Below are 26,518 nucleotides of genomic sequence, written 5' to 3' on the forward strand. Positions count from 1 at the left end.
GATGGCTCAGTGGTAAATTTGGGACAGGCAAGTGGTAAATTTGAACAATGGAAAGCAGTTACTCTCCATTTCTAGTGAATTGCATTTTCTGGTTCAAGTGCTGGCACAATGCTGCAACATCTAAGTTGCAAAGGGCTCAAGGCAAAAATGTCTCTTTGAAAACTGCTTCACTTAAAGCTTCCTAGGAAAAAAACTTTCCTATTAATACTTAATATTGTAAACCTTTTCCCTATAAAACCTACATGTTGGGCCTTAGATCCAGTGTCCTGTTAAAATTCCAAATGTTGGGGGATGGTTAAGAAAAGGGAGTCTTATGCCCCTGGTATGCAGCCATATTCCTGCCCAGTGTGACTCTACCCAAACATATGGCCACATACTGAAGCCACCTGCCCAATAACTATGGTAAGTGTGAAAAGAACAAAAACAGCTTTCAGCTGTGTTGGTAGCAGGGTGATGAGATTCATTCTTGTGTTCCCAGGATATTGTAGCTGGAGATATTGTGAATAAGCGAAGCATGTGGGAACAGAAGGGTACCCCCAAAAATGAAGGCAACATCAAGGTAAGTAGCTTCTCCCTAGGTATCTCTGTTATAGCACTTGCTTTATGGTACTGGGGCTGAATTTGTTCAAGAGAATTCTCCCTTAGGTCACAAGGATGCCTGTATATTGGAGCATGGGTTGAGGTTGCCTACTAATGGAAGCAAAGGCCTAGGCCAAAGGAGGTGTCCTCCATGGCAGTAACAGGAAGGCATGTTGTCGTCTTTTCTAAATGTATCTGTTGTAAGAAACATCTCCACTAATTTAATGAAGGGCTGGGACAAAAGCCCAAGGTTCTCTTCTTCCCCTCCTGCCCCCCCAACTCTGATATCATTTGCATTTGGATTGAAACTCTACAGGTTGGGCTAATCGTTAAGTTTTTTAAAATTGTTAAATAATAGCCTAATTTTCTGGAAGTGCAGAGTGGCTTAGATACCTGGGTTCTGTTTCTTGGCTGCCTTCTAGTTCTGAAAGGTGTAGAGGCCTCTAAGGGTGCATGGGTATAGTGCATTAAAAGGTACTGACCCAAGATTGAGAATAGTCCTGGCTCCATAGAAGTTCAACTCTGATACGGCCTTTCCTTTTGGTATAGGGTTACCGGAGAGGTTTGACCTGAGCTGCATCTTACCATTGATGTCATGATGATTTTTAAAATTGTTGTATTATCTGACAGTTCCAATAATTATCCATCTCCATTATTATTTTATTGTACGTATTTGTCTAGGCAAAAAGGTGGTAGGAACAGGCAATAGTAAGCTCTCACCCCATGTGGGAACCTGGGCCACATTAAAATATTGAAGTCCAAGAACCTCACCTGCTCCTCAGACTTCAATTTATTTGACTCCTTCTTTGTTAAGTTTCTTTAATATTTAAGAATTATTTGTGTTAGCTGAGATGGACACTTGAGGAAGGACCCTAATCCTCACTTCTTTCCTCCATTCAGACCTCCACTTCTGGCAAGAAGTACAAGTTTGTAGCAACTGGACATGGCCAGTACAAGAAGGTGTTGATAGATGATGCAACGGAGCAATAGCGTGTGTGGAGTACCAATCAACCAGGTAGGTGAGACAAAACCTCTGACTGTAGGAGAACCACCTGGTACTTCTCTGGCAGGACAGCTAGGACGATGCAGCACAATAAGCGTAAAACCTGTTTTTTCAGCCTATACATTCTACGTTGCCAGCCAGACTTGAGTGGGTTGGAAGGTACTGTATGGACAAAAGGTGGGTTCCTACTTCCTGGCAAACAATCCTCTTTGGGGTAGAAGGAGAAGGGCATGCACGAAGAAATTCTTTCTAGCAGCTGTGCAGCGTAGGATGCCCATGTTAGCTGCAGCTAGAAAACTTACCTGGCAGATCAGGCTATTTATGGAAGCTACTGACCTCAGCCCCACTCAGAGTAAAAGTGCCTTGGTTGAACTAGACATGGCTTAATAGGATCTCTTGTACTGTAAAGAGTAAGAACTGTAGGTAGGTGTGTGTGTGGGGGGGGGGGTAGTTGAAGTTCATTCCAGATAGTCATGGAAGTGGACCAAGTCCTCTGTGTCCAATGTGTTCATGGGACCTGATCTAGTGACCATTGAGGTCAATGAAAGGATTCCTATTGACTTCAGTGGCATTTGGATCAGGCCTATGCTTGGGGGTGGGGTGGGGAGTGATCTTGTGAAAAGGTGCACTGTTTCTAGATAAAGTGGCGCAGAAGGAACGGTCTAGTCACGTTAAGCAGGGAGGGGAAGAGCGTAGATGTTATCTGTGCCCACTTGAAACCCAGAGACTGTTCCTCACCCTCTGAGGACCCTGGTGCTTGTATTAATAGATATCCCTGTGCTATTTTAAGTGGCCAGTAGTAGATGACTTAAGGGCAAAGAAGAGCTCGTTCCGAGTGGTGTGATAATGGCAAAGCACCCTGAGTGACGCTCTGCGCAGGAAAAACCAGAGTTTGACTTCTCATAAAATCTTTATTGATTTTCCAAGCTTTATGTAGCACTCAGTCTTTACAAAAGCACCTCTTCCATCCCTCCCTAATTACCACACGCGTTCCCATCCCATGGGATTGTGTATACAGACGTGGAGGCCTATAGATCACTTTGTGACCATACCCACCTCTCTGCTCCTCATTTCTAAAACCTGCTTCAACTCTCTGCTTTCATCATATACCTTGTCCTCTAAATCTACATAGATTCCCCTTGCTGTACTCTCCTTTCATGTGCCAAGCCTGGCCTTGCTGAGCTTGACTCTCCTAGGTGCGGTTAAACCTCATTATCTGAGTTCCTGCTGCTCACTTAAAGGGGTTTTCCTCCCCATCCAGGGAAATAAACCACTTCATTAGTTTGAGCCTGTCTAGGAGATTTAGACTCCTGTCTCTGAATCACTCAGTCCCTCCTCAAAAGGCAAACCGGCAATGACTAGACCTCCCCTAGGACAGCCATAGCTAATACTCTAAATGGTGAAGGCTTGGCACCGTTGCCCCACAGTACTGCAGTTCAGAGTCTTTCTCTGGCTCCAAATGTTAGTACTTAAAGACAAAAAGGTTGAAATGGCTTTGGGTGCTGGGCTTCACCTCTGCTTTTGCTTGCTTCTGTGATTTTCATGTCTTGAGTGTCTTCTCTCCCTACCTATCTTGTTTAGCACTTCTCTCCCCCTTCCTCATCACGCAGTCCCCTTTCACACTCTGCTTTTCTGCTCCTGGGGAGCCCCATGATGCCACTTTTTAAGCCACTGGAAGGCTCACTATGAAGTGTCGCAGGGCAGGGTGTTGCGCGTTCTCCCCCGCACCCTCCACTTCCTCTTGGCAGCCTCATGAAACAGGTTGTCTCCAAGTGATGGCTTGTAAAGTTACTGATTGGCTGCCACCACATAATACCTTAGTAACTTCAACCACATATTGAAGGGGTTTAGTTATTGTCGTCCCCTTTCTCTTTCTACAACATGTCATAAGAACATAGGAACATAAGAATGGCCATGCTGGGTCAGACCAAAGGTCCATCTAGCCCAGTATCCTGTCTTCTGACAGTGGCAAATGCCAGGTGCCCCAGAGGGAATGAACAGAACAGGTCATTAAGTGATCCATCCCCTGTTGCCCATTCCCAGCTTCTAGCAAACAGGCTAGGGACACCATCCCTGTCCATCCTGGCTAATAGCTGTTGATTGAGCTATTCTTCCTGAAATTATCTAGTTCGTGGTTTTTTTTTTTTTTTTACCCTGTTATAGTCTTGGCATTCACAACATCCTCTGGCAAGGAGTTCCACAGGTTGACTCTGTGTGTGTGGGGGGAAATACTTCCTTTGGTTTGTTTTAAACCTGCTGACTATTAATTTCATTTGGTGACCCCTAGTTCCTGTGTTATGAGAAGGAGTAAATAACACTTTCTTTCTTACTTCCTCCACACCAGTCATGATTTTATAAACCTCTATCCTATCCCCCGCTCTCCCCCCTTAGTAGTCTCTTTTCCAAGCTGAAAAGTCCCAGTTTTATTAATTTCTCCTCATATGGTAGTCGTTCCATATCCCTAATAATTTTTGTTGCTCTTTTCTGAACCTTTTCCAATTCCAGTATATCTTGTTTTGAGATGGTACGACCATATCTGCATGCAGTATTCAAGATGTGGGTGTACCATGGATATATATTGAGGCAATATGATATTTTCTGTCTTATCTATCCCTTTCTTAACGATTCCCAACATTCTGGTCACTTTCTTGACTGCCGCTGCACATTGAGTGGATGTTTTCAGAGAACTATCCACAGTGTCTGCCAACCTTGATCAACAGAGGTCTTAATACATTGAACAACTACCTCTTAGGAGACAGCCTGTAGTAGGAGTGCAGATTGCTAATACAGCCAGTTCCAAAGGTCTCCTGTTCCCTCTGGAAATCCATGATCTCTTCTTTCCAATGTCCATGGTTCCAGAAACAAGCCTTCCTTTACTGAATGTGTCGTAGGGCTAAGCAATGCAGTGTGGCCTGCTTTGGCCTACTCTCCATTCTGGAAACTGAGCTCCCGGCAAGTTGTTTTGCCTATGCAGCAGACTGGGCTTCATTGCAAATGCAGTGAGGTGGCGGGGAGGGGCACAGCAAAAAACAAGCGGTTGTACACCTTTTTAAACTGCTAAAACAAACAAGCACCTTCCCTCTCATCTTTGTGAGACCTGCCTTGTTCCCTGGGTCACTGTCACTACAGGACAGAATGTGGGTTGAAATTTCAATAACTACTGAGTGATCTTCTCTTGCCAAATTGGCCTAACCTCCCAGCTGTAATAAACGTTAGTTGCTCCACTTGATGCTAATAATGCAGATCCCATCGATGGTAATTGGTGTCCTTTGTGCGTGCCAACTTTGCTGCAGTGGAGTTACTATTACTAGGCAACAAATAGATTTTCTGTGTTTCTAGGTTCTGGTTTTTGGTTTTTTTTTTTTTTTTTTTTAAGCAAACTTGTTTTGGCATTAGAAAGAGGCTACTGTATGCTATCAGACAAAAGGGCCACCAATCAAGGACATCTGGCTGAAGAACTGAACTCTTGACCACTATTACAGGAAACTGCAAATAGCTGATGACGTCCCAAAGCAACTATGCAGAAACAAACTAAAACAACAAAACAAAACTGGGGAAGCATTTGGAAACCTTGTCATGCAGAGTTAAAATGAGACTCTCTCAATGTATTTTCCCTCCCTGAAAATTCCAAACCAGTATGTTTTATAAACACTATCTTCAGATTTAAAGATCAGTGACCTGAACCATTTATATCTGAGTTTAATTTGACTTCACCGGAGGCAAGCTTCTTGGCAACAATTTGGCGTTGACTTTGCTAGAAAATTAGGCCGCTTAAGACACTTATCTTGATACAGCGTTAACTAGTGGCACCTTAAAGACAGATTTATTTGGGCATAAGCTTTTGTGGGTAAAAACCCACTTCTTCAGTTGCATCTGTGAAGAAAGTGGGTTAGTCTGTACCCACAAAAACAACAAGGAGTCTGGTGGCACCTTAAAGACTAACATGGCTACCCCCTGAAACTTGACATTAACTAATATGACTTTGCAGTCGGTATAGACATGGACAACATGAGTTCAGTGTTTGTTCCAACCGTTCATGGCTAAACCTTTCCTGCAACCAGCAGACAAGTTGTTACAGTACCTGTGCGCTGTCTATGCTGGTTGTGAAATCATGTTCTAATTCATATGATGCAGGTTGTAGCTTCCTAGGGAAGACAAGCTCCTTGTGCTGTATTTGAAGAGTTTGAAGAAAATAGGTACTGCTTAAAAGGATTGTCTTGAAGTTTTAGTAGAGATTTCTGTTCACTAAAGCCTTATACAACTTTCTAGTTTAGACTGTCTCGACTATACTGGGATAGTCATGGTAAAACCCAATAGTTCTGAGGTAATTACATTGGTCTAAAAGTGTTTTATATCAGTATACCTATTCCTGTAAGGAAAGATGCATAAACTATACAAGGATAAGCACCTTTATACAGGCGTAACTACATCCACTCTAGAGGTTGTACTGGTGCAACTAGATAGGATTTTTAGTCAATCTCTAAGTTAATTCATTAGTTTTGTGTATATAGATTAGGCCTAAGGAGCAATCAGAGCCATTTCTGAATCCTCACCCTGTAAATATGTAATGAACAACAAAATAGCAATTGGGGAAAGATTTTAAATGATTGAGCCAAAAATAAGGCTGGAATTTTTTCAACAGACCATAAGGGAGATAAATGTCCAAATCTCACTGACATTCAATGGAATCTGGGTGCCTAACTCTCTTGGACTCCTGAGAATACCAGCCTATCTGCACAGATATATTTTAACTAAAGCAAAATACCTCCATTCTCAGCCTAGGTCAGTACAATGTTGTCTTGTAGCAAGCCACCTTTCTGTGTCAGTGGAATTTTAACTCCCTGGCCACCTGTGTAGCGTATTAGAGCTGATCCAAAAATAGGAAGTACGTTTTGCTAAGCAATTCTTATTTTCTCAATTGTTTCATGGAAAAACATTGAAATTTTTTCAGATTCTTCTTTTGGGGATTTCCCTCTTTCTTCCTCTTTTCGTTTTTGCTACTGAAAAATGGCCAGGGGCAAAAACTGGAGTTCTGACTCTTCAACACTGAATTTTCAGTTTTCATTTCTTCTCAGAAATAAAACTTCACCCCCCCCCCCCCAAAAAAAAAGTGTGGGTTGTGTGGTTGGGTTTTTTTTTAAAGACTGCTGGTTTGGAATCAGAAATTCCATCAAGCTCTCTTGCCTGTGTATAGGCGCAGAAGGTAGAAACAGGTATCAAATTTCCCATTGGGGTGAAACATACTATCTTATATTAGCTATGCAGAAATATTCCCCCTTATGGTAACCTCACTAGGGAAGTGGAAATAGCTGCATGCTTACCCTGTGTGAGCTTACTCCCTAAGCCTGGTGACTATGGAGATGCAAACAACTGTGAACAAGTAAAAGCAAACTGAACAACCCACAAAACAAACCCCCCCCAAAATAGCCAGAAAAACCAGATCTCAGTGTAATGCCGCTTAATATTTACCAACCCCACCCCCCATGTGTTAAACCTGAGCAGCTGTGATCAAAATAAATGCAATAGAATGTCAGAAAGCCATGGGAAGTGCAGAGGAGCCTCCATGTCTCCTACAGTGCTTGAGAACTGATGGGTTAAAAAAAACAAAACCCCAATTGTAAGGCCTTGCCAAGACATGCTTTGGCCATATCTCTGCTAGGACATCCCTAGTGCATTGCATTGGGGCTTGCTTAGGTTTGGGAGAAGACTGAAGGCTCCAGAGAGAGAGAGAGCTCAGAGGATGAGTGCATGCCAGTGCTGCCCATTTTGTAGAGCAGAATGGAGGAGGCAGCTTGTGGAGGTTTTAGCCCAACAAATGTTACTGACGCCTGGGTGGCAGGGGATCAGGTGTGGCTAAAACTAGTTCTTCGTTGCTAACTAGTCTGTCCCAAGTTAGAAGTGAGGACAAGAACAGTTGGTTGCCATTGGCTTCCCTGGGTGACTAATAGGAAGACCAACAATGTTCTGTTCTGTATGAGGTGGTCACTATAATGTACCTTTTCTATCAACTGCCATCTTAGGCCCTTCAGGCAGACTGATAAGGGAACTCTGGAGCTGCCACATTTGAACAGATTAATCTTTCTCCTAGTCTGCCATCCTAACCGTGGCTAAGATCAGATGCTTCAGAGGTTGCTATTCAGTAGATAGGAATCACCACTCGGGGTCAGATCAGGGTCCATTCAGTGCAGTATGTGGTCCCTGACAATGGCCAGCTCTGGCTGAATGAGACGAAGGTGCAAGAAACCCTTCAGTAGACAGCTATAGGATAACCTGCCCCTAGGGATAACTTCCTCCTAACAGTCAATAGCTAGAGGCTGGTTCATTACCTGAAGGTTTATATTGCTTTTGAGATTTTTTTTTCATTTACTGTGACTCTGGATAGTTTTGGAATCCCTATCAATGTCCAGGGTAATCTGTTCTGGTGAAAAATATCTAAGACACATGAGAACCCCATGAAGGGTGTAATGTGTGATTTCTCATGATGTGCCTGAAAATGGAACTACTGACCCTCTCTTAGCTACAGTTGGGACAGTGGGGGTGGCTGTAGCTTGGAAATTTTTAGATTCAGGCCGGTGCTCCCCACTCAAATCCCGCAATATAGTTCTATATAAATGCTGCTATTTGTAGGAAATGTTTTAGGTCTGTGCAAGAAAAAATGCTTTTGAATCTCTCCGCAAAAAAACCCACTTTATTTTCTAGAAACTCTGTTTTAAGCCTCCTGGTCTCTTTTATTTTTTTAAAAAATCCCTGCTGTATTGGCCTATGTGGAACGGCCCAGAGTCACTAGTGGCTTTGGGTGCCCAATCTGAGACACCTTAAAGGGACCTGATTTTTTCAGAAACTGCTGATTTGCCCGCTCTCTGAAGCTCAGACCCCATTAAGGTATGTCAAGTTGGGTATCCCAAAAGATGAAGCAAACAATCCTAATCATTCTGAAAATCCCTGGCCAATAACTGCACTCAAAAGCAATTAAGAATGGAAAAACTCTGATCACTGCAAAACTAAAGGGTCTCTTCTCTCCCCCCACACTGCCCCTCCCACTCCTGCAACCTCAAATTTACCTTTAGGGAGATCAAATTAATTATAAAACCTAAAACTAATGAGATTCTGTTTTCTTGACTGAGTAAAGTGTGGTTTGAGAGCAGCATGAAATATACCACAACCTGTCACCCATGTTCTATGTAAAGGGAATTCATCTCTGTCTAGTTCTGAGTGACCAGAAATTGAAGCTACTGCTGTGGGTTCCAACAAAGAACTCGGAGGCTTAGAAACTGAACCCTTCTTTCAGTCTGAAACTGGATCCTACAGCCTAGGAGGCGGACTATTAGTTGGGGCAGTGTGGAGCAACTTGCATTGCCACAACCTGTCCTGTTTCTGGGCTTGCACGGTTTGGGATTCACTTAAAAATAAAGCTAAAATTTCATTGATTTACTGAATGAAAAACAAGGTGCCTTTACAGTGGGGGTTTTCTACGGGTTGCTTCACTGCTTTTTGTGGGTCCCTTGTTTGGTTTTGTAGCCTGATCTCCAATTGGAATATTTTAAATGAAGCTGCATATAGATATAGAGCTGTTCTTAGATCTTCAAGCTACTCTGGAAGTGTGTGCATGCACTACAGATATATATGCTACAGATATGTAGTGTACAGTCATAACCACCTAAAGCCCTCAGCATAAGGTTGCTGGCTGTGAAGGATTTTATTTATATTTTTCTCACATTTGGCCTCCATACTGCAGGAAAATCTAGCTCTAAAAGGCACTTTCCTGCTCCAAACTCAGGCAGCGCCTTGGGGAGGCCCGCGAGAGAGTGGAGGGCTTGTTGCCGAGGTGGAATCCAGCTGGCTTCACTTGAGCTGCCAACCTGATGCAGTCCTGTTAAAATTCTTGGGCTCCTCGGGTGTCTTGTGGTGGAGCAGGCTCGACTCTAACATGGTGGTGATCTTCATCATTGGTTTGGAAGCTAGCTCCTTCAGTTTCCGGGCATCAAAACGTGGTCTGTGGAGAAGGGGCAGGCGGCACCAGAATGAGAATCCCTCCTCTTTCCTTATCCCTTTTTCTTCCTCTTGCTGCTTTCTCCTCTTGAGGGTTGTCATCTGATATAAAATGGCATCCCACATTTTGGTGGCCCTTGATTTAATCAGCCTGTTGTCTTGGCTGGCATTACCTTGAGAGCATTCTGCTTTACTTCCTGCTTCCTCCTGTTCAGCCTTGGCTGGCTCAGTTTCTGGGAATTGGGGCCCCTCAGGTTCCACTGTCAAGTGCTTCTTGAGGCGAGACCATCCGCTAAGCTTGGCTGTAAGAGGTCTGGCCTTCTCCACAGATGGTGGTGGAGGCTCAGCTTTGGGGGAAGGACTGGGAATGGTGGCTGTTGGCTGTGGTGGAATGACCAGCTCTTCCTTTGCTTCTGTGGAGAAAGCCCTGGTATTGTCAGCTGGCACTGTGGCTTCTTGCTTCTGAGCTGTATGGGGAGTCACTGGCCTTAGGCTTTCGCTGTGTGGCTCAGGGAGTTCAGGAACCCACTCTGTTCTGGACCTTGCTGTGTCACTTCCCGGGGTTTCTGATCTACTGAATTGAGGATCTGGCATCAGAGGACTGGGGAAAGCAGTCCCAACAGGCTCTCTGGGAGTTGAAGACTTAAGGGTTTTGTAGAGGGGCTCTGCTGTCACGGTGGGAAGCATGGGGTCCTTTGATTTGGGAGTAGCAGCTCCAGCCTCATCAGCATTGAGAGTGACTGGTGCTGGCCCTGCAGGTGGCTCTGAGTGGCTTTTGCCAGTATGGGCTGCTGAAGGCTGCCTGTCCTCACTGCTGAGGGCTATAGAGGACTGGTCTGGTAAGGGGGTCTTCGCTCTGGGTGCCTGTACACTGTGGACACACGCATGCATTTTAGTGACGTGGGTAACCTCCACCGGGGCTTCTATGACAGGTGAGATGGAAACGGGAGGGTCAGGGAAAACGAATACACAATGTGCCTGTGGAGAGGGCAGCTGGGTGGGCGTGTCTGGTTTTGTCATCCCTTTTGGTTGCCATGGGGACTGCCTATGCACAGGGGATGCTACTGGAGAGACTGAGAGCTTGAGGTGTTCAGAGATTCTCCTCTGCTCAGTTACTTTGAGTGTGAACGGCTTGGCCTTTGGGAAAGGAGATGAGACATGGTGGATGACTGGCTTGATGGAGAACCGGGGAGGGAGGCGGATGGTGATGCGCATTGATGTTTCTGGGGTCTTCAGCGGGGATAAGCGCTCGCTGTGCTCTAGGTCTGGGCTGGCCTCGCTCACTGGGGAGAGGTTGGACCGGAACGATTTCGCTTGCTGGGAGGCTAGTGGTGTATTCTTCTTTGCAACTTTCTTCAAGAGTCTCTGGAGCCTAAGATTGTCCTTACCAGGTTTCGGTAGTATGGCAGGGGGTGGAATCTGCGGATGGAGGGATTCTGGCTCGTAAGGTGGTGTTACCGTGATCAGCATTTTAATCCCCTGAAATGAAACACACAAAGCTTAGAGCTGACATCAGCAACTGATCTGCTTAACCCTGTGCGTGCTGCTGCACTGTTCGCGCACGCCATGGGGCCACAAAGATGGGTCTGCTGGCAGCAGACCCCAAACATCTGTCTGTAGAATTTCTGAGTGCTGTCCCAGAGGTGTCCGGTCTGATTCAGAAGCAAGGCTTTACCTGGGAGAGGGAGGAACATTGTACTGGAGCTTTTACCCTCGCCCTCTCAATACAACCAGTGTCTATCGATATTTCTCCACATCACTCGCACACAACAAAAGGGTATGAGTGACCACCAGTTTAGGGCTATGGGTCAGGATTTGAGATGTTAATAGACTGTTAGAAGCAGGGGTGCTGGAACAATTTTTATGGTGGGGCTGCTGAGAGCCATTGAACCAAACTGTAAACCCTGTGTATGATGGAAACCATTTCAAGCTGGGAGTGCAGTACCACTCCTTGTTCCAAGACCTATGGTTAGAAGCTTGCTAAGCATCTATCCTCACGATGCCTGATGCTAGCAAGTCCCTTGCATTTTAGTGTTTGAGGCAGCATTTTCCTTCCTACTCCCACAACCCTAGCAATAAAAATTAGCTCTAATTTGGCCTTTAGGTCAGATGGTATTGCTTGTTCCTTCAGCTCTGCATCAAACAAGACCCCTTGCTCTGAGCTGTCTGAAATCCCAGTCTGAGCTCTGCAGCTGGAACCATGTCTACAAAAATTGTTTTTGAGTTTCCCCCTAGAGTACACTCAGGCACCGCCGGAGTCGGGTGACTGGACAGCAAATGTGAAAAATCTGGACTGGGGGTGTGGGGGGGGGTGTAATGGGAGTCTATATAAGAGAGACACCCAAAAATCGGGACTGTCCCTATAAAATCGGGACATCTGGTCACCCTACCCCAGAGGCTGGCAAATCCCTAAGCTGTGTGAGCCTCCACTGCCCCAGCTCTCTTCCCATTCTCACCCTGGGCTGCAACTTCTGTGACCCTGTCTAGAAACCAAAGAAGTTCTTCATGACCGATTCTATAGCTTCTTTGTGTAGAGATTACCAGTAGAGGTAGCCGCATGATCTGAGCAAAGACTGGGAAGTCTATGCAGGGCAGTAGCGTAGCTAGGTGGGGAGCGGGGCAGCAGCTGCTCTCCCATTGAGCAGAAGTGGTGCCTTTTTAAGTTTTACTCACCCCGCAGCAAGGGTCAGGCAGCGCTCCAGGGCTTCAGCGGTGGGTCCTTCACTCGCTCCGGTCTTCGGCGGCATTTTGGTGGCGAGGGGGTCCTTCAGTGCTGCCGAAGACCAGAGCGAGAAGGACCCCCTCGCCACCAAAATGCCGCCGAAGACCAGAGCGAGTGAAGGACCCGCCGCCGAAGACCCGGAGCGCTGCCTGACCTGCTACTGGGTGAGTACAAGCGGGTCGCGCCTTGTTTATCTCCACTCCCATTGCTGGGGTAGGGAGTGAGGGTGAGCACCTGGCTTATTCCATCCATCTCTCCCTGACAGACTTCAGTTCCCAAGTGTCACAGATTAAACTTTTTTCCTCCCAGTTATTGCCAGCTTCACAGTTGCTGAGCTGGCTTGGCTAAGAAGTGAGGCACAAGTGAATGAATCTGTCAGCTCCCACTGCTGGATGGTGTCAAGTGTCCTGAAAGAAGGAATGAGCAGGAGGAGGCTGGGAGCGTTCATAGGGGCTGTCAGGTGCTCTGTGCCTTTTTGGCAACTGCCAAGCTCATTCCAGCTTCTTTCTTGTTTGTGGTAGGTAAAATTCTAGTTTTGGGCCATAGTTCTAACTCACCTGGTCCCGGCCTTTGAGGAAGGTAATGCAGTATGCTGCATCAGTGTTTCTAGAGGTACAAGCCTTAGTTCACTTGTAAACTACTCTGAGCAAAACCTTTTGATGGGTAGAACAGATGTTTCCACTTCAATGCACATGAGGCTTAAACAGCCTTTGGCTGCATTTGCAATCTGTCTTTCAGCACTGGCTAACTACTCCTGCTGGGAGGCTGGCCTTTTGCTTGCTTGCTACAGAAATTCCTGGCAGGCGGAGTGGTGAAGAAAAGGGAGGGCTAAAGCAAACTGTAAAATTACAGGTTTCAGAGTAACAGCCGTGTTAGTCTGTATTCGCAAAAAGAAAAGGAGTACTTGTGGCACCTTAGAGACTAACCAATTTATTTGAGCATAAGCTTTCATGAGCTACAGCTCACTTCATCGGATGCATACTTTGGAAAGCGTAGAAGATCTTTTTACACACACAAAGCATGAAAAAATACCTCCCCCCCCCCACCCCACTCTCCTACTGGTAATAGCTTATCTAAAGTGATCACTCTCCTTGTAAGTTTGTAAGGAGAGTGATCACTTTAGATAAGCTATTACCAGTAGGAGAGTGGGGTGGGGAGAGGTATTTTTTCATGCTTTGTGTGTGTGTGTAAAAAGATCTTCTATGCTTTCCACAGTATGCATCCGATGAAGTGAGCTGTAGCTCACGAAAGCTTATGCTCAAATTGGTTGTCTCTAAGGTGCCACAAGTACTCCTTTTCTTTTTTCTAAAGTTAAAGGCTCTCTAGTTCCCCACAGGTTCCAGTTGCCACCCTAATTCCAGCAAAATCTCAGCAGGAAATATTTTCACTGCACAGCTGGAGCTGTTCTCCAGGTTGTAAAGGGTGTGGTGGCTCGTCGGCATAGGCAAAAGGCAATTGCTTTGTGTGTGTGCCCACACACAAAAGCCACATAGCATTTTGTGAGAAAGCCTTGAAGGGGACTTGTGTATGTTAGATGGCAACTGCTGGAAATTTGAAGCAGCTGATCACTTTTAAGCAAAGGCTAGAATTAGGCGTCGCTCTATTCCAAGAGCAGCTCTTATGTGTGAAACTCATTTGACCAAAGAGGGCTAGAAATCCCTTCCCCATTGTTCTGTTTCACAGCATACACACACAACTTGAATAGAACAGATTCTCCTGCTGGAAGGTTGCACCAGAACACTACTTTGTTAGAATTCAGAATGCAAAAGAACCCCAAAACCGAGATGGAGCTCCCTAAGGCAAAGAGGCACAACTTACCCCACCTTCCTGTAGACTGACTGGCTGCTGACTCTGCTGGAACACTTGGCTATGGAGCCCTGTAACCTGCAAGCAAGATCAGAGAAGCCTCCTCCCAGCTCCTAAAGTGATAGCTTGCAATTCCAACAGAGTCCTCATTACACCAAACCTACCACCCATCCCCAGGGTTGGGCGTCTGAAAGACCTCAAAACACCTGACTTAGGCTTTGCATGAGTGTCGCTACATTGCTGTTGTTACATGAGCGTAAGCTCCTCCTTGAGCTGTGCTGCACCAGCGTAAAGTGGATTTGCTCTGGTGCAGTTGGCTCTGGTAACTTACTAGCGCAAGGTGCAGTAGTGTACGCCCAACTTCGCGTCAGAGACCTGCGTCTGGCTACAGCTACGCGATGAGCTAGGGATGTGATTTTTCCCTTGTTTGGGTATGCTTAAATGGCAGCGTAGCAGCAGGAGCACTGGGTAGCAGCACTGGCTGAATAGTGCTGGGTACAAATCTGCCTGAAACTTGTGGGGATGGGCTCAGCACATCTGTGTCATTGCTGCTGCAACCTATGCCACCATGGCTGAGCATAAATAGCAGCGCAATCGAGCTAGCTTGTAGGTGTATGTGAGCAGGGGAATCCTAAGACTATATAAGAGGTTTGCACCCCTTTTGTATCCACATTGTTACACCACTGCAAATGGCTTTTATGCAGGCAGGGCCTCCTAGGCACCCTTCATTAAACGAGAGAGAGAGAGAGATCTTCTTATAGCTAGCAGTAGACAGACCTCTCGCTAGCTAAAATCGTGCCTGCTGTGCTAAAAACAGAGGCATTTCTTGCTGTTTAGACTGACTTGGGGCTCTTATGTTTCCTGGTGCCAGTCACTGAATCTGAAGCTATAAAGCTTTGTTTGAACACAAGTATCACCACTCTCCAAAAGGGAACCAAAATGCCACTTTAGCTTTTAATGGCTTGCGATGTGGAGGGGGCTAGGTACCAGCCTTTGTTTTGCGTAGCTGTACAAAACAAACTGATCTAAGCAAAAGGAGGCAGGTGGAAACGCCTCTCCCTCCCAATAGCATGACACCTCATGGTAGAGTTGACGACTTTCCCTATGCCCCAACCCCCGAAAGTGACGTCTAGGCCATAGGAATCGCTACACTGGATGCGAGCAGTGCCTCATCTAGTCCTGTATCTGTCTAATGCTTGCAGCTGTTTCAGAGGAAGATGCCAAGTTCCCCGCAGCTGGGAGGTAATCAGTCCAGTGTGAAAATCTTACCCCCAATAGTTAGAAGCTGGCTTGTTATATACTGAAGCATCTGGGTTCATCTCTTCCAATGCTCTTCTTTTTTTTAAAAAAAAAAAAAATCCTTGGTATTATAACTCTAAATATTCTTGTTCATCTATGTGAATGTCCAATTTTTTTTAATCCCACCAAATCCTTGGTCTCAGTGATGCCATGAGGCAATGGATTCCACAGATGGCTTCTGGCAGAGTGGGAGTGATACCTTTCATCGCTTTCAAATTTGCCGCCTTTCAGTTTCATAGATTTTTTTTTTTTTTTTTTTTTGGTCGGGGTGGGGTACAACGTGTATTTGTCATGAGATCTACCTTCTGTGTCTCCCCCTCAGAGTTCTACATGCTTTCTGGAGAGCTCTCTCCTGGAGCAATCTGTCCTCTCAGTAGGAATTCCTCCCCTCACCCCTCCCAGTGTTGTGTATTGGAACAATAGCAGAGCAAAGAAAGATGCATTTCTTTGCTTGGTCTTATTGACTGCAGTGGACATTTAAAAGGGATTCATTATAAAATTGAGGGGGAATGAACTTCTCTAAGAACCCAAATAGCTTGTGAAGCTTCAGGAAAAGCAAGTGAATTGAGACTAAGAATCCCATGGGATTCTTAGTGTTAAGTATGTTCTTTATGCTGATGCACAACCTGAAACCTGCCTGGTCTTTGGATCCCTCTTATGCTACTCTACTGTGCTTAGAGAGACACTTTAATCAAACTTAGTCTCTAGTTTGACCTTTAAACAGGGGAAGTGTCCATGTGGAAGAGTCATTAACTTCAAGATGGAGAAGTAATTTGGGATGCTGGAGTGATGGCACAGAATCAGCTGTTCTGTGTGGAAGAATGAGCTAAGGAAACTTGATACCTATGTTGCTGCAGCTGGTCACCAAGGGAAAGAAAGCTTTGCTTTAGTATTTTTCTTGGGCTCAGAGGGGAAGACTGGGGCAGCATCACCTCTAGCATCTAAACAATGACTCCTAGGGACGAGCTGACTGCATTGAAACGCATCTCTCTCTCTGCCAGGGTATCATGACCTGTTCAGGACCCTTGCTGCTGTGTCCTTCCTCCTGCCTGTTGCCAATCGCCTCGTGTCACAGTAACAGAGCAGCAGAATCCAGAGGCCTTGAGAGTGATTTGATGTCTTCTCAGACATTCTAGGCTCCCATTCTGGGTTGCAAGCAGCTCCTATACACAGGCTGAGCCATGGTATAGAGGCTGTAAACCCAGGAGGAACACTCAAAAAATACGGGTGTGGGGGGGGAGCATCTTGGGCTGACTATCTGTAGCCCAGATTATCACTCTCACTAAGTTTGTCCTTTGTTCTGTTTTTCTTTTACAGCGGAGCTTGGTCCTGACTAGATGCAACCCTGTACTCAACGCTGATGCTTCCTCTGCTATAAGGGAGATCACTGAAGGATGTCTTTCTCCCAGTCCCTGGCAGGCAACTTCTCTCTGCTCCAGAACAGCCTGGCTGTATCCTCGAGTGGGAGCATCACCCCACGCTGCTTTTGTGTGGATGAAAGGAACATAATCAGCTGGCTATTGTTCCTCCCTTTAACTTTCTAAATGACTCTTTGCTGTTTTGTATTTGGCTCCTCTGGGCCCTTTTGTTTCCATGCTGGAGATGGGAGGCCATTGCTTCGGCCCTCTCTAATCTCTTGAACACATGAAGAGAAGAATCTGCCAACTTGCCTAATCAAGCAGGGGGTAGAAGGCATCTCAATAACCATTGAGAAACCTCCAGCTACTAACTCTTTCGGGGTAGGAGGGATAAAGCTGAACAGAAAAAGATTAATGGGTATGGTGGGAATGCTCAACAGATGAGGTTGGTGGACTGATTCTTAGAACCACCTCTACTCTGGCCTCCATAATCCAGTGGAATCACAACTGTACTGGCAACCTAGACCATGTCATAGGTATCAAAGAACCACCATGTTCTTCTGTGAGTGGGGAAAACTTACCACCTGTTTTTGTTTTTTTTTTCCATCTCTTCACCTGTGCCTCTTCTGCTGTGAACTTTAATACGAGGTGGGGAAAACCTATGACTGACCCTCTCCAGGCCAGGTTAGTCTATGCCAGCTGAATACAAGATTCTAATCCAGACTTTTCGAATTCTACAGCTGTTTCCATACTGAGGTGGTCCCTTCACCTGTCCATCACAGTGCCAATCTCTTCCAGACCCTACTGTCCCATGTGAACAGTGGCAGCCCAGACTTTGGGTTTGAGCCCATGCAGTAGCTCTTACCTTTTGGTCTCTGCTGATGAGTCTGAGGGTTCCTTTTCTATTTGCTGCATACTCAAACCCACTGAGATAATCTTTTTAACATGAGCCCCAGTGGAGCTGTGTCAAGTATTCCTGTCAAAGTGCATCAGCAAACTTTGTCCTGTGCTCCTGTGTGTGGACTGTGTTGGTGTAGCTCGGAAACCAGCCATTTTCACCATTTTTCACCCATTGGCACTGCCTAGGTAGAAGGGTGTTCTGGGGAGGTAGGGGCTGCTTGTAGGGGTGGGGAGAGCCCTTGAAGATTAGTAAACCTCAGACCTCCACGGTAACCCGACAGGATTTGGTTTGCTCCCAGTCCCTGCAAACTAACTCTCCCGGGTCAATCTGTAAACTCCTTCATGTCCTCTAGCCCACAGTCTTTGGCACATCCCTGATCTTCTCTCATTAAAAATGTTTCTGTTCTTCCCCCTGCAACTTGCTTCTGTTATCCTCAGATAGGAATCCCTGTCTTATGGGGCCTCTCTCATCCCTCAATTTGCTTACTGCTTTAATTGATTCTGTCCTGGATTTACTTTTGTGTGTGTGAGCATTTAATAAAATGTCTGAGGAAGATATTGTAACAGTTGTGGCTCTGAGGGTTTCACTAATGGTCAAAATGGTCCGGTTCATACAATTAAGTTGTTTCCAATGTCTCTGCCCGTCCGGCTACAGCAACATGTTGGGGGAAGCAAAATTTCCCAGCTTCTCTGAAATGAAGAGAGCAGGAGCCCAGCAGATACTAGAGGGTTTAGGAAAAGATCCTGCCACTTAAATTTTCTGTGGTAGGACAATTTCTGACTTTCACTGGTAGTGGGGAATCGGGTGAGTAAAATGATCAGATCCTACTTAGGGAGTGGATAAAAGATGGTGGCTGTAGCATAGAGAATTGCTTTCTTAAAAACTAGACCTCTAGAAGGAGCAGAAAGCAAAGCCGGTTATCACAGTCCATAGAGATGGTCACGATCAGTTCTTTGGTTGAAATGCAAAAATTTTACACTGAATCTAATTTTGGAAAGTGTTGGGCATGCAGCTCTAGGTTAGTGAACCAGTGGCATCACTTCACAGGAAGCCAAAGCCGAACTGAAGGGACAGAATGAGGCTGATAAAGGTAAATGCCCTGGCTGTGGGTATTTGTCTTCAGATGGTTCTAAAGTTGCCAAACCCACTACAAAGGCCACTATGCCACAACTAATCAGCCTTAGCAGTCGTACTACCCTCTGCATGTACAGGCAGAAGCCATGCAGTGCTATCCTTGCCCATGCTATCCAATAATGGTTGGGGAAAGGCTAGTCTCCTATTCTATGGAGGTACTGAAAACAGACAACATAATTGAAGTCTGAAACTAGAAGTCTTTCCAGCATTGTCTTAGCCAAAACTTTTTTTTTAATCTGGAGAAGGCCTCTGCCCCAGCACACCCTTATCCTTTTAATAAAGCTCAGAATTAAGATGCTGCTTTCATCAGAGCACTGAATTTATCTCTAGGAATCTCAAGCTGGCACCTTGCCCAACATTCAATTCTATTTTGGAGGGGTAGGGAAGAAGGGAGACCTCTTTTTATGTGCCAACACCCTGGCTTTCATAGCAAAACACTGAACAATATCTGTGTGACATGGGCTCTCTTTAGCAAGAGTTACTCTGTCTGGCATATTCACCTTCCCTCCCCCACACTTGGGTCCAGATTCACAAAGGTACTAACTCCCACTGGGATCATTGGAAGTTAGCGCCCAATTACGTCTGTGAATCTGGGCCGTGAAGTCTTGGGTCAAGTCACAACTGGTCTCAGTAGAAACAACGGTCATAGTCCAGGTGCTGACTTCAATGGAGGAATGAACAGATTTCGTAGCTGCTTCTGTAATCCCCACACCTTCTAGGGGTGGTGTTCTGTCCTACTTGTAATGCCAACAGACCAGAGTTGTCAGCAGGCACGATCAAACCAGGGACCTCTGGAGCTTAGTGCATCAGCCTCTACCGCATGAGCTAAAAGCCAAATGGCATTTAGCTCATGCAGTAGAGGCTCATGCACTAAGCTCCAGAGGCCCCAGGTTTGATCGTGCCAGCTGACGCCTGGGGTCTGTCAGCTTTACAAGTGGGGCATTCTCTCTCAAGTGGTCTCAGTGCTACTAGATTGGACAGAACACCACACCCAGGAGGTGTGTGGGTTACGGCTTCCTCTAGAGCATTTCTGTCTCTAGTGATTGGGGGGGAGAGAGAAGACCGAGGAGAAATTGGGCCTGAATACTCTCCGGTTGCTTTCAGGAACTACCTGAAACTGGGAATTTTTTCCATACTTCATTTAACTTTCATACTCGTTAGAATTCCTTTCCCTGGGGCTGCAGTATGGACATGTAGCTAGCATTGGTAGTTGTGGAAGCCAGCTGCCAAGATCATTAAGTAGGCAAAGGACTTGAAGGCAGATGGGGCCTTTAATGTTCTATGAGATCCTGATGTGAAACTCAGCGAGGCCCAGGAAGCTGCCTAAGGCTGCCAGACCTGTTCAGTAGCGAGTGAATGGAAGCAGAGTGGGAGATGTGGTACTGTTAGCATCAGAGCAAAGAATGCCCCAACACTTTCTGCACTCTCCTCCTCACATCTCATCCCTGCACACAGCACCCATTCCCACAAAGAAAATCCTGACGAGAAGCAGGCCCATTGGGCACATTCTGTCTGGCTGTAATTTCAAGAGTGCTTGGATAGGGGCCAGAACAGCTCCTCTTCTGAGTTGTTGGCCCATTTTCACTGCTTTAGGTATAGTCTGCTACCCTTACTCATCTTGTCTAGTACCATAGGCGGTGACTGGTCCCCACTGATGTCCATTGGAGTAAGGGTGACTGAATGGGCCCTTCTGTCACATTTACCTCTGTTTCAGAAAATGAAACTGCTCCCCATCTATCTAGATGTTAATATAGCATCCGATGAAGTGAGCTGTAGCTCACGAAAGCTCATGCTCAAATAAATTGGTTAGTCTCTAAGGTGCCACAAGTACTCCTTTTCTTTTTGCGAATATAGCCTTTGTCACTGTAGCAGCTGAGACCCTCCCAGACATTAATGAATTTATCCTCATGACCCCTGTGATGTAGCAAAGTAGTATCCCCTTTTCATAAAGGGGGAACTGAGGCACAGATTAACTGATTTGCTTGAAGTCATGCAGGCAATCTGTGCCAGAACTGAGAGCTGAATTGAGATGGCTCGGGCCTTAGTCCAGCGCCTTAACTGCAAGACCATCCTCCCTTCTCTTGTGTTGCTTTAACAATTCCAAGCAACATTCCCCTAGAATGCTGTCAGGCAAGGCCTGAATCAAACCCTAGGTTCTGAATGCCACACCTTGAATTTGAGCTGTCCAGATCTGAACTCTGGACTGAGCCAGTGGTTGTAATGAAAAGAATAGGGATCACTTCTTTTACTAAAACTAGCCCACTTCAGTGCCACTTTCTCGAAACAAATCGACGCACAACATCTGACACTTTTGGTGAGCAATGCTAAAATAACTAACACTGAAACATGTTTTAGTTTCAGCTTTCACAGCCGTGTATAAAATGACAGACTAAAAAGCTGATGAAAATAATTTGAGAAAATCCTCAAGTATTCACTATTTCCAGGGCTTGCTCTGTTTAAAGGTTGAAGGCTAGATTTGAACTAGCTTCTGTTTCTAGCTATAAAATAATTGTAGGTGCAGATTTGTGATTGCACTTATGCATGCCCTCAATTTACATAGTGAAGAGTCTGATTGAAAGCCCCTTGAAACGGACAGACTCCCACTGGCTTCAATGGGCTTTGGATCAGGCCATTAGTGAACAGCCAGAAACAGGGGAATTAGGTAGATTTCTAAGTTAAATTAATTGTGGTGGTTTTTATTTTCTTTTTAAATTGCACTTGTACCTTGTCCCCTCTGGAAATGGAAGCTGGTGTCTGAAAATTTGGTCTGAATGTCAGGTTTTCCTCCTTGGAAATATTAGTGGAACTCCCACAGATATTGAAATAGTACTGGACAAGTGTTTTGAACGCTCTCAGTGCAAGTATACTGACATATCATCCTCTTTTGTTGGGTCTAAGAATCGAAGTACCACTGGAATAAACTTTTTTCCCCTAGCTGTATAAAGAGTGGCTCTGACGTTGGCCAAAAATATATATAATAAAGAATTCATAGAATTTAAGGCTAGAAGAGACCACTGTCATCTAGTCTGACCACGTGGATTATATAGGGTCTAGAATTTCACCCAGCGAATCTTGCCTTGAGTTCACTAATGGTTGTATGAATAGTTGTGCGGTGTTTGAGCTAGAGCATATCTTTCAGGAAGACATCCAGTCTTTGTTTAAAAACTCCAAGTGATGGAGGATTTGCAATGCTAAACAGTTTAAACTTTATTTTCTTTCTTTACATAACAGGGTAAAAGACAGAGGGAAAACTTGTCACTCCAATCCAGGTCTCTGGCATGCATGCATGAGTGGTTACAGATTACACAAGAATGAAAACAACTCTTCATCCCACAGTGTAATCAGATGTTTTATGAAGCTTGTAAAAACCTTGGGTAATTCTAGTTGATGTCCATCTTCTTAATGTTGCAGAACTCTGCACTGCCAGGTTTTGTCCAGAAGTAGCAGTAATGAAGTCTGTCTCTGTGTTATTTCTGGTTTTAATAAAACCAGCAACTATTAAGCGTCAAGTCCAAGATTTAAGAGAGTTATGGCATTGACTTCAATGGGAACCGGATTAGGCCCAGTTTGAATAAAGCATCCCTTGCAAGTTTCAAGTCTGATTTCTACACCAAAGAAGTTTGGATAAGCTTCAGACAAGTATGTGACCTTTCCATTCCAAACTGAAACATCAAGATTGCTGGAAGTTTGCCAGTCACTCAGCACTGGCTGGAATGTGAGAATACCCCTGAATGGCTATTCCACTGCTGATCCTTCAACTTTTGATCCTCATCTCTGGTTTACATAGGATGATGTTTTAGAAATTGGATCTAGCATTCTTCCTGTAGGTTGCTTGGAATTCATGCTTAACACTGGGTTGTAGTGATCAATTTGTAGATGCACAGATCCAGATCTTCAGCTGATATAAATCAGCATAGCTTCATTGAAGTAAATAGACCTATGCTGTGGATCTGGCTCATGGATTTTAAGGCTACAAAGATCTTATATGACTACCTGCATAACACAGGCCATAGAGTTTCACCCTGTGATTCCTGCATTGAATCAAATGACTTATGTTTGAACTTAAGAGTACATCTTTTGGAAAGACATCCAGCTTTGATGTAAAGACGCCAAGTGTTAGAGAATTTACCACATCCAATGGTTAACTACCTTAATCATTAAAAATGTATGTCATCGTATTTCCATTTTGAATTTCAACTTGACTTCAATTTCCAGTTGGTGGATCTTGTAACACCTTTATCTGCTATATTAAAAAGCCCTCTAATATCAGAGATCTTCTCCCAGTGTGGGAACTCAGAGACTGTGATCAAATTTCTTCTTAATAGTGTCTTATATAAGATCGGAGATTCTGGGTCAGACCAGTGGTCCATCTAGCCTAGTGTCCTGTTTTCTGACAGTGTCCAATGCCTGGTTCTTCAGAGGGAATGAACAGAACAAGCAATCATTGAATGATCTTTCCTCTGTCATCCATTCCCAGCTTCTGGTAGTCAGAGTCTAGGGACAGCCAGAACGTGGGGTTGCATCCCTGACCATCTTGGCTAATAGCTATTGATGGATGTATCCTCCATGAATTTATCTAATTCTTTTTGGACCCCGTTATAGTTTTGGCCTTCACAACATCCCTTGGCAATGAATTTCACAGGTTGACCATGTGTTGTATGAAGTACTTCCTTTCGTTTGTTTTAAATCTGCTGCCTATTAATTTCACTGGGTGGCCCCTGGTTCTTGTGTTATGTGAAGGAGTAAGTAATACTCACTTTCTTCACACCATTCATGACCTCTATCATATCCTTCCCCCCCTCCGCCCCTTAGTCGTCTCTTTTCCAAACTGAAAAGTCCCAGTCTTTTAAATCTCTCCTCAGAGGGAAGCTGTTCCACACCCTTAATAATTTTTGTTGTTCTTCTCTGTACTTTTTTCCAATTCTAATGCATCTTTTTTGAGATGGGATGACCAGAACTGCACGCCGCATACAAGGTGTAGGCGTACCATGGATTTATATAGAGTTGAATCATGATATTTAGGGTCTTATCTATCCCTTTCCTAATGGTTCCTAACATTCTGTTCGTGTTTTTGACTGTGGCTGCACATTGAGCAGACGTTTGCAGAGAACTCTCCAGGATGACTCCAAGATCTTTCTTGAGCGGGAACAGCTAATTTAGACCCCATCGTTTTTTATATATAGTTGTGATTATTTTTTCTAATGTACATTACTTTGCATTTATCACCATTTAATTTCATCTGCCATTTTTTTGTCCAGTCACTGAGTTTTGTGAGATCCCTTTGTAATTCTTCACAGTCTGCTTCGGCTTTAACTATTTTGAGTAATTTTGTATTTACTTTACTTTACTCTTTACCCCTTTTTCCAGATGATTTATGAATATGTTGAACAACACTGGTCCCAGTACACATCCATAGGGTACACCATTATTTACCTCTCTCCATTCTGAAAACTGACAATTTATTCTTACCCTTTGTTTCCTGTCTTTTAACCAGTTATTGATCCATGAGTGGACTTTCCCTCTTATCTCATGACTGCTTACTTTCAGAAAGCCTTTGAAAAGGTCCTTAAGCAAAGTCCAAATCTACTGGATCACCTTTGTCCACAGGTTTGTTGACCCCATCAGTGAATTCTAATAGATTGGTGAGGCATGATTTCCCTTTACAAAAGCCGTTTTGACTCTTCCTCAACAAATTGTGTTCATCTATGTGTCTGATAAGTCTGTTCTTTACTGCCTACAGTGGCATGTAGCCAAACTGCGACAAATAGCAGCAAATATCTTCAATGGCCAGTGATGGGTCGCTAGATGGGAAAGGCTCTGAGTGACTACAGTGAATTCTTTCCCAGGTGTCTGGCTGGTGGGTCTTGCTCACATGTTCAGGGTCTAACTGACTGGCATATTTGGGATCAGGAGGGAATTTTCTCTCAGATCAGATTGGCAGAGATCCTGGGATTTTTTTTTTTTTTGCTTTCCTCTGCAGCATGGGGCCCACCTGGGTCACTTGCAGCTTTAAACTAGTGTAAATGGTGGATTCTCTGTAACTTGAAGTCTTTAAATCATGATTTGAGGACTTCAGTAGCTCAGCTAGAGGTTAAGGGTCTATTTCAGGAGTGGGTGGGTGAGGTTCTATGGCCTGCAATGTGCAGGAGAACAGACTAGATCAGTGGTTTTCAAACTGCGGGTTGTGACCCAGTACTGGATCGTGGAAAGTAAGGCAGTGGGTCACGGCAGCTCTGGTCAGCACCACTGACCGGGCCATTAAAAGTCCCGTTGGCAGTGCTGCCCGACTAAGGCAGGCTAGTTCCTACCTGTTCTGACACTGCGCTGCGCCCCAGAAGCGGCCAGCAGCAGGTCCGGCTCCTAGGTGGGGGCGCCATGGGGCTCCGTGCACTGCCCCTGCCCCAAGCACAGGCTCCGCACTCCCCTTGGCTGGTAGCTGGGGGGGGATGTGCCTGCGGGCACTGCTTGCGCGCCTCTGCCTAGGAGCCGGACCTGCTGCTGGCCGCTTCTGGGGTGCAGCGTGGTCTGCGGTGCCAGGATAGGCAGGAAGCCTGCCTTAGTACCCCTGCTGCACCGCTGACTGGGAGCTGCCCAAGGTAACCCCATGCCCCAAACCCCTGCCCCAGCCCTGAGCCCCCCCAAACCCCTCATCCAGCCCCATCCCAGAGCCTGCAACCCCAGCCCAGAGCCCTGATCCCCTCCCGCACCCCAACCACCTGTCCCAGCTCAGAACCCCCTCCCACACCCTGAACCCCTCATTCCTGGCCCCACCCTGCAGCACTCACCCCCGCACCCCAACCCTCTGCCCCAGCCCTGAGCTCCTCCCACACCCTAAACCCCTCATCCGCAGCTCTCTTGGGTCACAGGCATCAAAATTGTCTTCAACTGTGTTGCCAAAGAAAGTTTAAAAACCACTGGACTAGATGATCATGATGATCCCTTCTGGCCTTAAAATCTGTGAGTCTATACTTTTAACCAATTTGCCCCATCCTGAAGTTAGACCTACTGGCCTGTAATTGCTAAGATCACCTCTCGACCTTTTAAAAAAAAATAAACTAAATAGATTGAGCTTCTTAAATCACTCATTGCAAGGTGCTTTCCAGGCCATGAATCAGTCTTGTAGTTCTTCTCTGAACCCTTACCAGTTTTTCAAGATCCTTTCGACATCCAAACACTCTTGTTTCAAGACTGTAGGCGGCTGAGTGATAATTTTTCTTTGGGCCTTCATAGTTTGAGATGGCAGGTAAGTTACTAAAACATTGTATGGAAAGGGAACCGGTGACGACTTGATATTTATAGTACCAAATGAACCCAGGAGATTAGTGCTTCTAAATAAAACATCCTCTTTGACAGATGGAAAGTTTCATTGGCTAAATGTAGCATGAAGACCTATATCAGGTAACACCATCACATGTCACTAGACTTTTGCTTAGCAAGATTTGGCATCTAAGCTATTGTAGATTTGAAAGGCTGGTAATGGAGATATGGTGCCAGGATTCTGAATATTCTGGGATGGTTATGCTAGATGGGGAAGTCAATGTGGGGCTTTGTAAGTTCACCTTTCAGAGCTGCTACTCTTCTCAGTGATCACAATCACAGAACGTTTCTTAGCTGCACGCTTGAATCTGTGCGCTGGTTACCCCTGTACCTGGAAAATGTGAGCTTGAATCTTGGCACTAGTGTGTTGACATATATATGGAATCTATTGTCCAGAGAGGCTGGAAGCT

The 26,518-nt window shown here is 45.3% G+C and overlaps 2 protein-coding genes across 4 annotated transcripts in view; both read left to right on the forward strand.

The window, feature by feature from the left end:
- The window catches only part of LSP1 (lymphocyte specific protein 1), an 85,023-nt gene extending 66,803 nt beyond the window's left edge, over positions 1 to 18,220 (forward strand). For all 3 annotated transcript variants that reach the window (XM_077818265.1, XM_077818267.1, XM_077818266.1), the window contains 3 exons: positions 479 to 559; positions 1,480 to 1,594; positions 16,716 to 18,220. In XM_077818265.1, coding sequence (XP_077674391.1) covers positions 479 to 559; positions 1,480 to 1,569 — 171 coding nt within the window. In that variant the 3' untranslated portion in view covers positions 1,570 to 1,594; positions 16,716 to 18,220. The remainder of the gene's footprint in view (positions 1 to 478; positions 560 to 1,479; positions 1,595 to 16,715) is intronic.
- Positions 12,386 to 26,518, forward strand: part of TNNT3 (troponin T3, fast skeletal type) — a 66,989-nt gene continuing 52,856 nt past the window's right edge. The window contains exon 1 of the mRNA XM_077819947.1: positions 12,386 to 12,457. Coding sequence (XP_077676073.1) covers positions 12,386 to 12,457 — 72 coding nt within the window. The remainder of the gene's footprint in view (positions 12,458 to 26,518) is intronic.

This window comes from Eretmochelys imbricata, chromosome 6 (genome assembly GCF_965152235.1).
Source record: "Eretmochelys imbricata isolate rEreImb1 chromosome 6, rEreImb1.hap1, whole genome shotgun sequence".
Classification (NCBI taxonomy): Eukaryota; Metazoa; Chordata; order Testudines; family Cheloniidae; genus Eretmochelys; species Eretmochelys imbricata.